We start from the raw sequence: 16,696 nt of genomic DNA on the forward strand, positions 1-16,696 counted from the left end.
CCACCCACCCCCCAAAAAAAATTGACTTTGTTTTTAAAAAATATTTTCAACTTCAAAATTTTATTTTTTCACCCCTACCCTCGACCCCCCANCCCCCCAATTTTTTTTTCTAAGTTTGTTCTTAAAAAATATTTTCAACTTCAAAATTTCATTTTTTTCATCCCTACCCTCGACCCCCTCCACCTACCCCCCCGCCCCCCAGTCCCCCTACCAGCCTCCCCACCCTCAAAAAAAATTTAAGTTTGTTTTTAAAAAATATTTTCAATTTCAAAAATTATTTTCTACTCTAGTAAAAATAAAAGATATTTCTCAAAAACATTTTTCATTCATAAATTAAACACTATAAAAAAAAATTTAAAATTTTTTTTCTACTCACTAACCAAAAATGAGAAAATAAGTCAAAAATCTACTTGTTTTCCAGGAAAACATTTTCCTTCATACCAAACACACCCTAAGTGTAGGTTTGCTTCACATAGGTGGTCTTGAATTTGAATTGGATAAATTCAAATCTTTTTTATTCATCCAATTAGCCTTTTACAGACTCGGTTCTTTCAAATCTTTTCAATATATATATATATATATAGCCTTTTTCTTCTTTCGAAGAAGTAGCATTTTTTAGTTTTTCATTTGCTTGGCTTTTACCTTCGTCCTTAGACTTGGGTTTCGACATATCTGTGCTTACCGTCGAAATGTTTTTGGCACCAGGTGCTAGTGGGACGTTTCCTGGCACTTTGTTGGGAGTGATATAATTTAGGAATTTGTTGTAAAATTTTCATCATCAAATTAATATTTGGCTTTCGACCATTAACTACCCCTCTGTGTGAGGTTTGGACAATAACAAAATAGTCATCCTCCCCTTTGATAATTCTACTCAATTTATAGATGACTCAATCAAAGACGAATGTTATCAAAAGGTCTGCGATTTAAAATTAGTTTATGAATAAATTTCAAATACTAAATATTATATATATATATATATATATATATATATATATATAATATCTTATCAACACAATACAATTTAAAGAATTTTATTAAGCTCTTCGTCATCAAATTAATCTTTAGCCTTAGAACATTAACTACCCCTCTGTGTGAGGTTGGACAATAACATAATAGTCATCCTCTCCTTTGATAATTCTATTCAATCTATAAATGACTCAATCAAAGACAAATGTTATCAAAAGGTTTGTGATTTCAAATAAGTTGATGAATGAATTTCAAATACTGAACAATTAATTATATATATAATACCTTATCAACAATCTAAGTCATTACACATGATACGATCTAGAAACTTTTACTAAAATTTTCTTCATCAAATTAATATTTAGCCTACGAAAATTAACTAGGACAATAATAAAATAGTCATCCTCCCTTTGATAATTCTACTCAATCTATAGATGACTCAATCAAGGACACATGTTATTAAAAGGTCTGCGATGAATAATTAATTTTATATATATATATATATATAATTTCTTACCAATAATATATATGTCATCATACATGATACGATTTAGAAATCTTTACTAAAATCTTCGTCATCAAATTAATATTTAACCTTAGAACATTAACTACCCCTCTGTGTGAGTCGGATAATAACAAAATAGTCATCCTTCCCTTTGATAATTGGCCCCCTCTCTCTCTCTATCTATCTATCTATCTATCTCTGTCTTTTTGTTTGTCTGTCTATCTCTCTCTTATTTCCATTTTAATTTATTTTTGTCTAGTTTCGAAATATTAATATTTTAATCAATATTTGATATCTAGTATTGAATCCCGATTAATTTAAATTCATATTGTGTGAGCAATAGCGGAGCCACATTAAAGCAACATATATCCCTTGCTCAAATATTTTACCTATTATATTATACAATATGTTCGAATACAAATATTAAGTGATTTTTTCTATATTAAATCAAATGAATGCTATAGATATTACCGTATTAGTAGAAAAAAAGAGATTAATAAGTTCTGATTACATAATGGTTTAAAAAATATTAGGGTAAGCTGGCTTATCCTCAACTGTTTTGACTATTTCGAGTTAGCATATTAATTTTAACTTTTAGACGAGAAAGTCTTTTTATTTCTCATAAACACAAAACGTAGAGAAGGATGTATATACTCAAGTCTCAACCCGAGATAAAGGACAAAGTCAGGTAGAAGTAAAGAGGTTCATCCAAATCCCATGGACATTTATGTATATAGAATAAATGTAGACTCTGCTTAGCATTATCATTTTTATATTTTGAACCCCTTAATAAAAATTATAATTCCACCATTTCTCACATCTCTCAGCTGATTGACTATATGAATTTTCACCTAACTGCGTATCCTATTTCCCTTTCGCCTACCCCAATTTTTAAAAAGGAAAAAAGAACAAGTGTCGGCTAGCAGCATCCACCAGCCAACGACACAAAAAGACTTCAATTACTTTAATGTCTCCTATATATAATCCAAATACCAATAAGTCATCTTTTTTTGCCAAATATATCAACTCTTTGACGACTTCTATTTTGCTGTATCTCTTAACTATATCACAATTTTGGTTTGTGTATTTAATGTTGAACAAATCATGACAAAGACTACTATGCAATTGCTATCTATTTCTCACCTAAACTCATGTGTTATCTAACTTCTTTAATTGCAAAAGTGATCTGGAATAAGTCTGGCATTATGTTAACATATTTGTGGGCTAAACAATCATTAGAGGTTATTGTTATTACTCCATTTGTTCAGTTTTACTTGTCTACTTTCGATTTTACGATACTTCTTAAAAAATACTCCATTCGTCTTATTTTGTATGAGTTAGTTTAACTTGACACGAAGTTTAAAAAAGAAAGACTTTCAAAACTTATGATCTAAAATAAGTGAGAGATGTTTCTGCGACTGTAAATTATTTTATTAAGGGTAAAATGAATATTTTTTAAAGTTAAAAATTGTTATTTAATATAGAAATGTGTTATTCTTTTTTTAGATCGACGAAATGAAAGTGAGTCATATAAACTGGAACAGATGGAATAGTTATTACTATGAGTATTTATCTTAATATTCATATTAGTTGATGCATCATCTTAGATTTTGAGAAATTAATGATTAGGAAATAAGTAAATGATGTTGAGCAATAGAACATGAAAAAATAATATTATTATTATTTTGATAGGTTAAAAAAAACAAGTGAAAGAGAAAATCTATTTATAAAATAGCAGAAAAGTAAAAACAAACAAAGACATACTAACTAATTCTTCTCATCTATCTTAATTTCAGTGGACAAAATTATTTAATACATGATATTGATGAAAAGTAAGAAGTATCTCGTAAAATCAATCGAGGTACACAAAAACTAATCCGAACACCACAATTTTAAAAAAAAAAGTAAATGGAGGGAGTTATAACAATAATAGTAACAAACTGAAATGATTTTTTTCTACAAAAATACTGTTTTGGTAATTACCAAATACTGAAAATGACTTTAAAATATTTGATTGATTCCAAAACACATGCATAATATTATTATAATATAGTTTCAAATATCATCCATCATCATAATTCAAAATTAATCCCACTCTCTCCAAATCCAAAATTTTTAAGCAGCTACAACTACAATAGAGACTACTTACTAGCTTCAACAACTCCAACCTTAATAACTTTTCTTCTTCTTCTAAAATAAGATACAAATATATAAAATCCCATTTGACTTTACTTTTGGGATTTTTTGCAGCTAGGAAGAGAAAAAAACAACAGGTAAATTTCTTTCTCCCCTTTTTTTTTCGAGGTTTATCTGAATTCAGTACTTATATGTTATTAAATTACCATCGAGAATGAATTAAGAAGTAATTTTTTTCAAATAGATATATGTCACACAATTATTGGTACTCTTCTATATATGTTCAATACATGTATGTATCTGGGTTTATATGTTTTTGAGGTTTCATGGATAAGAAATTGGAAGTGACTAATTAAATAATTTTTATGTAGGGGATTGGTTGAAGATGGAAGGAGTAAGATATTGTGGATATGTTTTTATAATAACAGCAATTTATTGTTGTTTTATGATGCAGTTTACAGTTGCTCGAATTACTGATCCTGCTGAAGGTATACCTAGTCAATTTTTGATTAATTTATATATGTTTGGGGGTGTATAAACTGTTTTAATTTCATAAAATAAGTATCTAAGTAGCTAGATAGGTATATTTTTTACAACTAAAAACTTGGAAAATTTTTATATGTGGCATTAATTCATCCAAGGAAAAACTTGAGGAAATGAAAATGGAGAGGATCTGAATCCCAATTTTCGATATGTTGTCAATATTTCATTGTGAAATTTGAAAAAAAAAGAAAGTAGTTTTTGTTTTCAAAGTAAAAAAAATGATATTTGAAAATTGTAGTGGAGTTGTGTTTGGCCATGAATACAAATTGGAGTTCGTTTTTGACTTTTTGTGAGTAAATTTGGAGTGAACAACTTTTTGTTGTTTTTCAAGTTGTTGAAAATTCTGAAATTTCATGGCCAAACGTGTTTTCGGGAGTTCAACTATGGAAAAGGTGAAAAAATTTATGACCAAAGTTGTCAGACACCGCCAATTTTAGCTCTCCGGAGTTTGGAGTGAGTTTTGAAACTTATAGTCTTGAAGATTTCATAACATTCGTGTGTCTATAAATTTTTTGAAAGTTGTGGTCTTAAACATGCATAATAATTATGCGGCTTATAAACGTGTGTCATTCTAGTTAAATTGTTTTCAAATTTAGAAATATGTCATTCTTTTTGCAGTGTCAGCTTTGGTATCTATAAAGAATGGTTTGGTTGATAATATGAAGTACCTGGAAGATTGGGAGAAGGGTGATCCATGTACATCTAACTGGACAGGAATTCATTGTTTTAACAAAGTTGGAGCCAATGGCTACTTGCATATCAAGGAACTGTATGTTATTATATTCTTCTCTCTTATTAGTTGTTATGTTTTCTTCTTCTTTATACCTGGAATTGCTGCACTTGAGTAGAGGGTCTTTCGAAAACAGTCTCTCTACCTCCACAAGGTAGTGGTAAGACCTGCACACACTCTACCCTCTCCAAGCCCCGGGATTTCACTAAGTATGTTCTTGTTGTTGTAATTAGGTAGATTCAAAGACAATTTACTCTAGCAAAACTTGGGTTGGTGTTTGAAAAACCCGAACCAACCTTGCCTATGTACACCTCTACTTTGGGCCATAAAAATACCCTTGATGTTAGAAAATCTTTGTATCTTTAATCGAGTTCTAGTACGGTGGATTTCACGTGTAAGAATATATCAGGAAAAAGGTGTAAATTTACCCCTTTGCTTTTGGTTGTGGTTAAGAAATTACCTTTCATTATGCTTCAAGTTGGAGTTCCTCTAGCATTAACAGCAAAAAAAAGAGACTTGGTTCTTTCGATATCTGCATAATACTCCTGCAATCCAGTTAGCAGCATAACTAGTATCTCCAAAGTCCAAGGAGGGACCTGGTTCTTTCGTAGTTGTTTGTTGATCATCAAAATCAATTTAAGCTCATCTCAACAGTTTGCTAACGACAAGGGCATGAATAACTAAGTTAACTCATTAATTAGAGCACTTAGTTGTAAACTCTAGCAAAAGATGCGTCTTTACTACTTTGAGTTATGACTATCTTGTATTCTTGTGTGAGGGTGATGCATGACGCATTAAGCATATTATATTTCCCCTTTGTGCAGCCGTATGATGGCTATGAATCTTTCTGGAAGTTTAACACCTGAGCTTGGACAACTATCTCATCTTCAGTTTCTGTGAGTTGTTACACATATTACTACATTGTACAAATATTTTGATTTTAAGATATAGTAGAGTTTTACTGATTTTTCTATCTGTTTTACTTATTTTTATCTTTATAATTCACTTTCTGAAAGGAATTTCATGTGGAATAATTTGACTGGGAGTATACCGGAAGAAATTGGAAACATCAAGTCTTTGAAACTTTTGTAAGTTGAACGAAATTTGATCTGTTTTTTTTGGTCCCATCTTCTTGATTTTGCAGTCATCCTACATGGTTCCCCGAGTGCTTTGAACCCTGAACTATCTTATCTAGGAGATCTAGATAATCATTTGGCTATGATGGTGATATACTTTATGTTGGATAGAACAGGTGGATTTATGATTTTAAGTTTGATGGTTTCAATCTTTACGTTCTTATCACGGAGTCCATTACATTTTCAAAACTAGGGGTTCAAAGTTCAATATTTTTAAATTTATAGTAGTTTGTCATATATGTATCTGTGCTTCCCGTCGAAAATGTTGAGTTTAGTTGAACCTATTAATTAGATCCTTCATCCGCCACTGGATAGAATTGAGGAACATTTTTTTTTCATGAATTTCTTATGAAAATTGTGCTTAATGTAAGATTGTTTCAAGAAGATGTAAAACCTAATGCTGGGAAAGATCATGACTATGTCGATTGGTTTAATCCCTTCGGAATTATGTTCATGCAGGCTCTTGACTGGAAACAAACTTTCAGGATCTTTATCTGATCAGCTTGGGTATCTTCCGAACCTGAGAATATTCCAGATAGATGAGAACCAGATTTCCGGAAGAATTCCTAAATCCTTCTCCAATTTAAACAGTGTCCAACATATGTAAGTGCAACTCATTTGATTGTTTTAAACAGTGGAACAAGTCTAAGGTTCTACCTTTGTAATCTTATGTGATATATCATGTGTCTACAGCCACTTCAACAACAACACACTGATTGGCCAAATCCCTCCCGAGCTTTCCAATTTGTCCACTCTGCTTCACATGTAAGTTTCTTAGTTTCTCTTCTTCAATAGACATGCATACTCTCAGTAGAAGTTAGAGCGAAGCAAGTTTTTGTAACTTCTAAAATGACCTTTATCTCTGCTTATGTCTGTAAACTAACGGAGTAATGTTTTTGTGATGATACTTTCTTTTTGTCAACAGGCTTATGGACAGCAATAATCTTTCAGGATACCTTCCTCCTGAGTTTTCAATATTACCGCGTCTTCGAATAATGTATGTCCCTACTCACGCACACAGATATGATATGCATATATTGAACCTCATATGCAACTTTCATTAGCTGTATTTTGCTCAAGAGGTATAACTAACTGTTACAAAAAAACAATTGTTATTCAGAGGCAACTTTAAACTGAACTTTCTGAAGTAACTAGTTATAAATTTGAAGGAATGCTGATTCCTTACTACCTATGAGTGAGACTGTCTATGTTTGTCTTAGTTGAAGTGGCATTATTGGCCAAATGATCGAACAACTGAAGCTGAGAACATTTCGTTACAGACCTATCCTCAGAACCCTCTAATTATCATCTTCAGATCTTTCTGTTGATTATAAAATTCATCGATAATCTTTGCTTGTAATATCCAATGATAAAAAATTGATTTTATATAAGACAAATATAGTAATCCTTGTCATACAATAACTGCTATGTCATTTGCAGTTCCACTGAGAAGTGCATGGGTTGAAATTTATGATGAAGTTCTGAATTTTCTTATGCAGACAACTTGATAACAATAATTTCAGCCGTTCCGAGATTCCAGCTTCGTATGGGAACATGTCATCATTAGTGAAACTGTAAGTGATCCTTGAAAATGTTCCTCTCTTTTGTTCTTCTCCTATTCTCTATGACTCAGCATTATAAGTTATACATTTGAAGGACAACAATAGTAAATAATATGTACAAACATAAGCATGTATTCATTGTGCACAATGTATATGAAAGAGGGAATGTTCAGGACATCTTATTATGACGATTCGGGTAGATAGAATAAGATGTAATAGTTGAATACTACTGTCACCTAATCAAATGAAGATTCAATGCTTCTGATAATATTGCAGAAGTCTCAGAAATTGCACGTTGCAAGGATCCATTCCTGACCTTAGCAGAGTACCGAGTCTACACTATCTGTAAGTTCAAGTTTTGAAATTGTTTCTTCTGTTCCCGTTGATTTGTGACCTTTATACTTCATGCAACATGATTATAAGATCTTCTAAAATGTTAACACTTCTTGCTTACTGTTTGTGCAGTGATCTCAGCTGGAATCAACTGTCTGGATCTCTACCAAATATGCTTTCCAACAATATGACTGCTATGTATGCTTTCTACAGATTTCTTCATATATCTAGCATCTTAGTTCAGCCATATTTTGTGTTAGTTCATTATCTCATGTTGTGAAGAGTTCTACATCAGCCCTTTAAGAAACATTACTAAAGAGCTAGCCTTTGGGGTTGAGTTAGGCCCTACATCCATAACACAAGTTAAACATAATTTTTATCATGATTGCACATTTCTCTGTGTTTTTCCTGTCATTTTCCCTAATCTAATGTGTTGTTGTACATTCTCATGCAGTATTCTGTCACACAATCGTCTTGATGGATCTATTCCGAAGAGTTTTTCATCTCTTCCTTTGTTGCAGAAACTGTAAGGATCTTCACTGTGTCTTGTAATACATTCTCTATAGTACTGTTTCTTTAACATTTCAAAGCTCAATTTCGTGTATAACAAATTGATTTGACGGACTTGTCACAGGACAATGGATAACAACCTTTTGAATGGTTCCTTTTCTACCGACATTTGGCAAAACAAGTTTACTTCAACGTCGTCACTGTTGATGTAAGACCTGAAGCTAAATTGTAACATCAAATATCTGATATGAAATGTACTATCATTTACACAGAAGTCTGGGAGTCTTTTTAACCCTTCTATCTTCTTTGCAAAACTAGTGATCTTCAGAATAATTCACTTTCGGACATTTCCGGTACTCTTGAACCTCCTCTGAATGTCACTCTAAGGTAAGGTTTTTCTTTCCATATTCAACGACAAAACCTAAGAGAAGCCATTGAATTACTAATTTTATGATCTGACTATCACTTCATGTCCACATTTTCAATAATAAAAGACATTATGTGCCTCAGTAAGTGATTTGTACTAACTTTTGGCGATTCTTCTGCTCCTAACATTATCAGACAATTTTCAGGTTGCAGGGCAATCCTGTCTGCAGAAACGAGAATGTAAGAAACATCGTCAAGTTCTGCGGCTCTGAAGCCAGAGCAGAACATAAGACGAATAACTCAGTGATTGTAACTGGTGCTTGTCCTATTGCTGCATGCCCAAAGGATAACTATTATGAATATGTTCCAAACTCACCTGTTCCTTGCACTTGTGCCTCACCTCTCATAGTTGGCTGGCGGCTGAAAAGTCCAAGTTTTTCTTACTTTGATCCATATGTGCGTCAATTTGAGCAGTATATGACTAGAGATCTTCATTTGGACCTTTACCAAATGTTGATTGAGTCAAATTCTTGGGAAGAAGGACCTCGTCTACGAATGCAATTGAAGCTTTTCCCAGTAGTTGGGGTCAGTACATTTAATAAAAGTGAGGTCATTCGTATCAGCGACATTCTGCAATATTGGGAAATATCTGTAGTTGACCTTTTTGGACCTTATGAGCTCCTTAGTTTCACTCTGGAGGGACCTTATTCCTACTGTAAGTTCTCAGCTCTTCGTTGCGCTTCATGGTTGATCTTTGTTATCATGATTAGTATCTTCCTTCCTCAGAATTTTGGTTTATCATATGATGCGTGTTTTTCTGCAGTGAATCCTGATATTCAAGCTAAACATAAAAACAAAGGTGCTATCATAGCTATTGTTGTATCAGGTGTTTTTGCTGCATTTGTTTCAGCAATTTTAACTGTGTTAATCAAAAAACGACATGCCAAATACCAAAGCATCCTATCAAGGAAACGGCTATGTAAGTTCTCTCATTTTGGTTATAAGCTACCTTTACTTCATAAGAATATGTTTCTTTCAAGTCTTTCCGCAAAATTGACGAGCATAAAATGTTTAATTTCATAATGCCAGCCGCAAAGCTTTCTATAAAATTGGATGGCCTTAGAAGCTTCACTTTCAGAGAAATGACCTTGGCCACTAACAACTTTGATCATTCAAATCAAGTTGGTGAAGGAGGATATGGGGCTGTCTTTAAGGGAATTTTAGCTGACAAAACAGTTGTTGCTATCAAACGAGCAAAAGAAGGATCAGTACAAGGGCAAAAAGAATTTTTGACTGAGATATCTTTGTTATCAAGGGTACATCACCGGAATCTAGTTTCATTGCTAGGATACTGTGATGAAGAAGGAGAACAGGTATGATAAACCTAAAACTTCAAAATTCCAAATCTTTTTGAATCTACTCATTAACATGGAATTCATCATGTTGATCCTTTCCTCGGCCATATGAGTAGTTCAGGCTCACATTGTATGCTATAGCTTCTTATTTTGCTCCGTAGCAATCTTTTGTCATTCGTTCTAACATCTCTTTGGTGTATCATCTATGTGAAGCAATTAGTGTGTTCCTGTTTATGTATTTGCAGATGCTGGTTTATGAATTCATGTGCAATGGAACTTTGCGAAACTGGCTTTCTGGTAAAGACACTGTTCCCTGGTTTATTCTGATCCATCATCTTCCTCTGCTTTATTTTTGGTTAGGGAAGCTATAGAGCCAGCAGAGGAATTTGACATTTATCATTCTTCTAATAATTGTGTTGTGTAAGCTAGCTTGCTTGCGCTTTTGACTAATCTATTAAATACGTGCTACCTCCCACTAGCACAAATATCAGATAATTCCGTCCTTCAAGGTTTAGGAAGATGAATCATCTCTGTTGGCGTTCCAACTTTAATTTCCAAGTTTGTTACTCCAAATCTACCACCACTAGGCCACCTTTCTATGTTCCTTAAACAAATAGTAGCAGTATCATTGAACTGGTACAGTAGACGGGTAATATATGCTCTTAGACATTGTTTTTTAAGTCTATAGATGGAGATCAGATATCAAGAAGCAAACTTTGATCTAATAACTGTATGTCTATATGGATATCACCTAATTTAGATTATCTTGTTGTAGTTACTGCGCCATTACTATCTGCTGTTTTTGTTACTATGTGTTGTTTCTTGTACTTTTGTTACTTCTTTTTCTGGACTGCTTTGGACTATTTTTCCCTTGAGCCAAGGATCTATCAGAAACAGCCTCTCTACCTCTAAGGTAGGGGCAAGGTGTACACTCTACCCTCCCCAGACACCACTTTGTGGGACTACACTAGGTATGTTTTTGTAGTTGTAACACTTGATATCATTTTTTGACAGCTAATTGTAAAGGAAGCTTGTCGTTTGCTACAAGATTGGAGATTGTACTAGGTGCAGCAAAGGGCATTCTTTACCTCCATACAGAAGCTCATCCACCTATATTCCATAGGGACATCAAAGCCAGCAATATTCTTCTTGACTCAAAAATGACAGCTAAAGTTGCTGATTTTGGATTATCTAGGCTTGCACCTGTTCAGGATGATGAAGGTGTATTACCTAATCATGTTTCAACTATAGTGAAGGGAACACCTGTAAGTCCTCCACTGCATCATTATGTTCTATTTGACCTCACTTGTATCATTAAAATTTAATGTATTGAGACTCTACTTGTATATGCAGGGTTATCTTGATCCCGAATACTTCTTGACCCGTAAATTGACAGATAAAAGTGATGTTTATAGCCTTGGAGTTGTGTTTCTAGAAATCTTAACCGGAATGCATCCCATCTCACATGGAAAAAACATTGTCCGCGAGGTATTTCTCTCATTGTCAACTTCCCGATATCCATGTCTTATATTGCGTGCATATGTTTGATAGATGATTTATCCGCACACACAAAGTGAAATACTCCTGACTGATGCAAGGGTAGGGATAGAGGCAGATTCATGAATTAAACTTGTAATGCTCTTAGTTACATGTCGCACTTTTGAAATGATGCTTATAGAATTTACTTTTTGTTGATACATTTTAGTGATTTTACATATGCATGTTATAGAACCCAACAATTTTATGGTGCATCCTCCTCTGGGTTGAGAAGGGCTAGGGGAAATGTGAACATAATTTTTACGCAATCTTTCCTTGCATTTCTGCTATGAAGCTTCACCCCTCGAATCTAGCTCCACCATGTTTAATAGTCCCTTGTACCATCAATGGCAGGTAAATTTGGCTCATGGCTCTGAGAAGATGTTCTCAGTTATGGACAGTACAATGGGATCTTATCCTTCTGAATGTGTGGAAAAGTTTGTAGCTTTGGCCCTCAAGTGTTGCGAAGACAAACCAGAAGACAGACCTTCAATGTTGGATGTGGTCAGGGAGCTGGAAACTATTCAGTCTATTATCAATATGATGCCAGATATTGACGCTGATTCAGTAGATTCTAAAGCAAAATATAACGAACCAAAGACATCGTCTTCATTTTCTGATTGCACCAGCAAGGACGCGTTTTTATCGTCCTCCAATGTATCGGGAGCTTACAGTATCAGTGGTGTCAGTCTTACTATGCCTCGCCAACAGAATAGATAATAGTTGCTCATCTTTTGTACTAGAGAGAAAATAGCATGTAGAATAGAGAGTTATACCATATAGCTTCTGTTTTATATATGTATATTTCAAGGATTTGTTAACAAAAACCTCTTTATCATAGCCTTCTGAGTTCTGACAGTATGTGTATGTAATCAGAATCCAAAACTTTTCTACAAAGTGGACTGCTATTTGTTTGCAAGGAGTTGCACCAACCAATTCCTCAAAATAACTGACAACAGCGGAAGGGGGTTCATCGCCAGAAAATCACACTGTATATATAAAAGGTCGATCTTTTTATCTATATAAATGATGAACCCTCTTGTAATCCAACATCATTACCAGAAATAGAAATATTATCTAAGCTATGGCTACAATGAGAGTCGTACAACAAAACAGGCAAAACTCGTTAGTTTTGAAGTAATGTTATCTTTAGATCACATAACATGTCATCGTAAACAACACAAAGGAACAGAAAACAAATCCTCGAATCAATATGAGCAAACTCCTATTTTGTTCTATGGAACCAAAGTTAGACATGGTTGACACACTCCAAGCTCCTACAAGAAGTCAGAAAGACTATTTCTTGGACTAAAAAGACAGCAAAGTTCATTTTTATTTATAGATTATAGTAAGAGAACAGCGGGTAAATGGCTCTACCGGGAGGGAGGGAGGGAGGGAGCCGGTGTTGGATTGGTGTGTATTTGAAACAAATATTGATAATCACTTTGAAGCAGCATCAGCAGTATGCATACTGTCGTCATTCTGGTCCAGCAACCTCTCTTTCTCTCCAACTAGTGTGTCTTCAACACAAACAACCTTTCCTTCATCTGGTTTATCTGCTTTCTGTGATCCTGTGAACTTTGCTAACATGACGAATGTCATTCCCCCAAGAATGTTATTTGCGCATCTCAAAGCAATAACCGAGGTCTTAAATACCAAAGGAGGAAGACCTTTAGCTAGCACAAACTCAACACCGTTAAGTGTTTGGTATCTTAAATTACTACTGAGACCCATATGTATTGCCCATGTTGCTGCATTCAAAAGTGTAGGAGGTGGCTTGTTTGGTGTTTCGAAATTCGGATCCATCTTCTTCCTCAACTTGATTAAACCATTAGATAATGCAGTCCCAACAAGCCCTGCTGCAAATCCAACTGCAGCAAACTGAGTTCCTTTGTACACAAATGTACCAAGCCTACTCAATAAACCGTAAGAACCAGACTGAAACATGTGGCTCGGTGGACAACTGGCGAACATCAAAGGGAGAGTTTGGATCGACGCAGATGCCGTTGGTGCCAACAGATACATCAACACAAAATTCATAATTGAACCAACAACAAGCGTCGAAAACACAAAATCTAATTCATTAAGCCCAAAATTAGGCCTTGATGCCATATCTCCAAGAACATTAGCACTTACACCAACCAATTCCTCCATAAGAACCTTAAATGGAAACTGTGGATCTGCAGCCACCCTTGATCTCCATCCATTAACAAAAGCACCAATTGGTCCAATACTATCCCAAGAAGACTTTGAATCATCTGAATCTCCACCTTTACTCCAATCACCACTACCCCCACCCCCACCACCCCCACTACCCCTTCCCATACCAATACTTCCTCCATCACCTCCACCAACACCAACACAAGAAACTTGATACTTCAGGTGATCCAATTGTTTAAACACAATATCCCCAGTTTTCAAAGGGTTAAAACAGACCCTATTATCACAAAATCTGGCTGAAACACCAGAAAGATCACGACTTTGATTATGATTCTGATAGTAACCCCTAAGAGGAGAACAACGAAGCTGAGACATCGCCACCATTTTCTACCAACCAACCTAATAAAATGGGAAAATAGAAAGTAATGGCTATATTATTCATCACATCAACAAACAAAGATTCAGATTCACTAAAAGATCAAGAAAGACTCTTTCTTTGACACAAATAATATCTATATATAAATACATACACACACAACAAAAAAGATGCAACAGAGTTAACAATAAATCAAGAAAAGGAAAAGGGGTTACCTTTTATGAAGAGATGTGTTCAGGGGCTGCACATCAAGTGATCTGAGCAGAGCAAAAAAAGATGGCAGCAGCCGCTAAAGTGACTAAAATGGGGATCTGCATGAAAGTGGGAATCTTTATAACCTAAATAAAAATACAGGCGGCAGGGCCGAAGTTAAAGAAAAACAATAGGGGAATATGACAAATGGACGGTCTCTAAAATAAGCATCTCTTTCAAACTTGCACGTAGCACCAAAACAAAGAAGAAACAAACCAACCAGGGTTGTTGCGGTGGGATTGACTCAACCTTAATTCAATGTTTTGGGTTTGAGAAGCTACCCTATAGTGCGTGATTTAGATTTAGTCAAGACTTTGATGTGGACTTCGAACATTGGGTGGGAAACTATTAAAAAAATAAAATAAGGAATAAACCTTGTACCCTTGTCAGATTAGCTGATACCAATTTGTCACAATTCAAAAGTCGAGGTCATAATGACACACATTTCGAGTATTCCAAAATGATGTGTAAGCTGAAAGAATCACACATACGAGACTCCTAAAGGAAAGTCAGGTCACATACGATAGAAAAACAACAAGAAATATTCCAAAACCTGGTAGCATAAATATAAAAAACATCTATTACATTTCTAGAATCTGAACTACATCTCAAGTCTTCAAAAAGTAAGCTAAAGACTTTAAATGATAGATTAAACGATAGATGGAAACTAATGGCGATATGGAAAGCAAGGCTCATACTGACTAGGATCTGTCAAAGGGATGACAGAAGTAGGGTGATGTTTGAATTTCAAGAGTCAAATAATTTAATTTTAATTGTAAATTTAGAAATTATGTTAAAATTTAAAAAATATGTTTTAAAAAAATTATTTTAAATCAAAAAAAGATGTCACGTAAATTGAAACGAATAAACGTTTTGTGGTAGGTATTGGTATGACTCCAGTGGGCCTAAAATGAGTAAAATTTTATGATGGGAAATGGCAAAAATGGTTGTTGGTTTGACCTTTTCAGTCATAAATCAGCACCTACTAAAATATTGCTCAAGGTTGGTGGCTTTGAGCTAATTATGAGGTGGATTTAGAAAATAATTTAATGAGTTTAATATTTTTTTAAAAAATTATTATTGAATATTTTATATAGTGATAAAAATATTTATTTATTTTAGTTTATATTTTAAAATGTTTATTTTTTTCTCTTTAGATTGTATATTGATTGTAGATTATTTAATTTTCTTTTAATTTAGTATTTATGAGAAAAATAACATATATTTTTTTAGTTATTTATAAATGGTGATGTACTTTTGTATTTGAATTTGTTGACACCCAATTTTGACCCTCCTTTCTTCAAAATTATTATTTTTTGAGCTTCTAAGTTAATAAATATGTTTACCATTAATTTCTATAATACTTACGACTTACTACTATTACTATTTTATTATTCATATTATTGTTTTATGATTGCCATTCCTTTAGAATTAGTATAAAATTATTTTTAAAACTTTCTATCATATTTCAAAGTTCATACTTAATTAATTAGTTATAAATTAGTAATATTTTTCTAAATCATTAGCGAAAATTAATATTACTTATATATTATGTTAGTTATTAAATTCGAAGCTCAAAATAATTATTTTTAAAGAAGGAACAAGACCAATTGGGCTGCCAAGTCTGCCTAAAGCCTTCTAAAACGTAGCAGCCCAAGAGCTAAGCCCAAAAAATCTACAGCCAAATTCAGCCCTAAACCTATCTTAACTTCCCAAAATACCCTTTATGTTTTAAATCAGTAAGGGTTTCACAACCCTTCAGCAGCTACATCTGCACCACACCTTTCTTCCCTCCATTTTCGGAAAGGCAACAAGTTTTGTCAACTATGCACAGAGGTTGAGTACTCCATTTTCATGCTACTATCTTGTCAATCACGTGAAGAGAGAGTTCACCTAAAATGTTCAAAATTCAAACGGCTCTTTTGACTCGACTTTAAAGAAATCCCGCCCAAATCAAGAACCCTAATTTCATCCTATAAGTATTAGGAGAAAGTGTCTGTTTTGGACAAGTTTTTGCAGCCGCCATCGTCCTCAAAACAATCATTTAGCAATTGTTTCTAACCTTTGAGAAACATTTTTTCTCTATCCTTTTTGGTTTTTGTTTGGTCTCATAGCAGCCAATACATATATTTTTGCTGCTCGATTATTCTCTTTGTTGTCCAAGTCGAGTTCGAATTCGGAATTCATCGATCATAAGATTCGGGACCTGCACCCCGGTTCACTGCCCCGC

The 16,696-nt window shown here is 33.9% G+C and overlaps 2 protein-coding genes and 1 long non-coding RNA gene across 3 annotated transcripts in view; 1 reads left to right on the forward strand and 2 right to left on the reverse strand.

Moving 5' to 3' along the window:
• LOC125866403 (uncharacterized) overlaps nt 1–16,696 on the reverse strand; it is a 220,536-nt gene that overhangs the window by 73,953 nt on the left and 129,887 nt on the right. The window lies entirely within an intron of this gene.
• Nucleotides 3,964–12,539, forward strand: LOC125866373 (probable LRR receptor-like serine/threonine-protein kinase At1g06840). Its single transcript, XM_049546743.1, has 20 exons — nt 3,964–4,095; nt 4,769–4,919; nt 5,705–5,776; nt 5,897–5,968; nt 6,476–6,619; nt 6,710–6,781; nt 6,942–7,013; nt 7,516–7,590; nt 7,855–7,923; nt 8,044–8,109; nt 8,366–8,437; nt 8,546–8,629; nt 8,740–8,808; nt 8,994–9,502; nt 9,611–9,766; nt 9,877–10,160; nt 10,388–10,439; nt 11,157–11,407; nt 11,496–11,630; nt 12,033–12,539. Exons 1-20 carry the CDS (start codon nt 3,993–3,995, stop codon nt 12,396–12,398), a joined length of 2,874 nt encoding a protein of 957 aa, XP_049402700.1. The 5' UTR covers nt 3,964–3,992; the 3' UTR covers nt 12,399–12,539.
• LOC125866388 (protein RETICULATA-RELATED 3, chloroplastic-like) lies at nt 12,781–14,603 on the reverse strand. The gene is made up of 2 exons (XM_049546787.1): nt 14,430–14,603; nt 12,781–14,237 (listed from the first exon to the last, which is right to left on the reverse strand). The coding sequence occupies exon 2, from the start codon at nt 14,220–14,222 to the stop codon at nt 13,119–13,121; it is 1,104 nt and encodes a 367-aa protein (XP_049402744.1). The 5' UTR covers nt 14,223–14,237; nt 14,430–14,603; the 3' UTR covers nt 12,781–13,118.

The sequence above is a fragment of the Solanum stenotomum genome, chromosome 5 (genome assembly GCF_019186545.1).
Source record: "Solanum stenotomum isolate F172 chromosome 5, ASM1918654v1, whole genome shotgun sequence".
Taxonomy (NCBI): domain Eukaryota; kingdom Viridiplantae; phylum Streptophyta; class Magnoliopsida; order Solanales; family Solanaceae; genus Solanum; species Solanum stenotomum.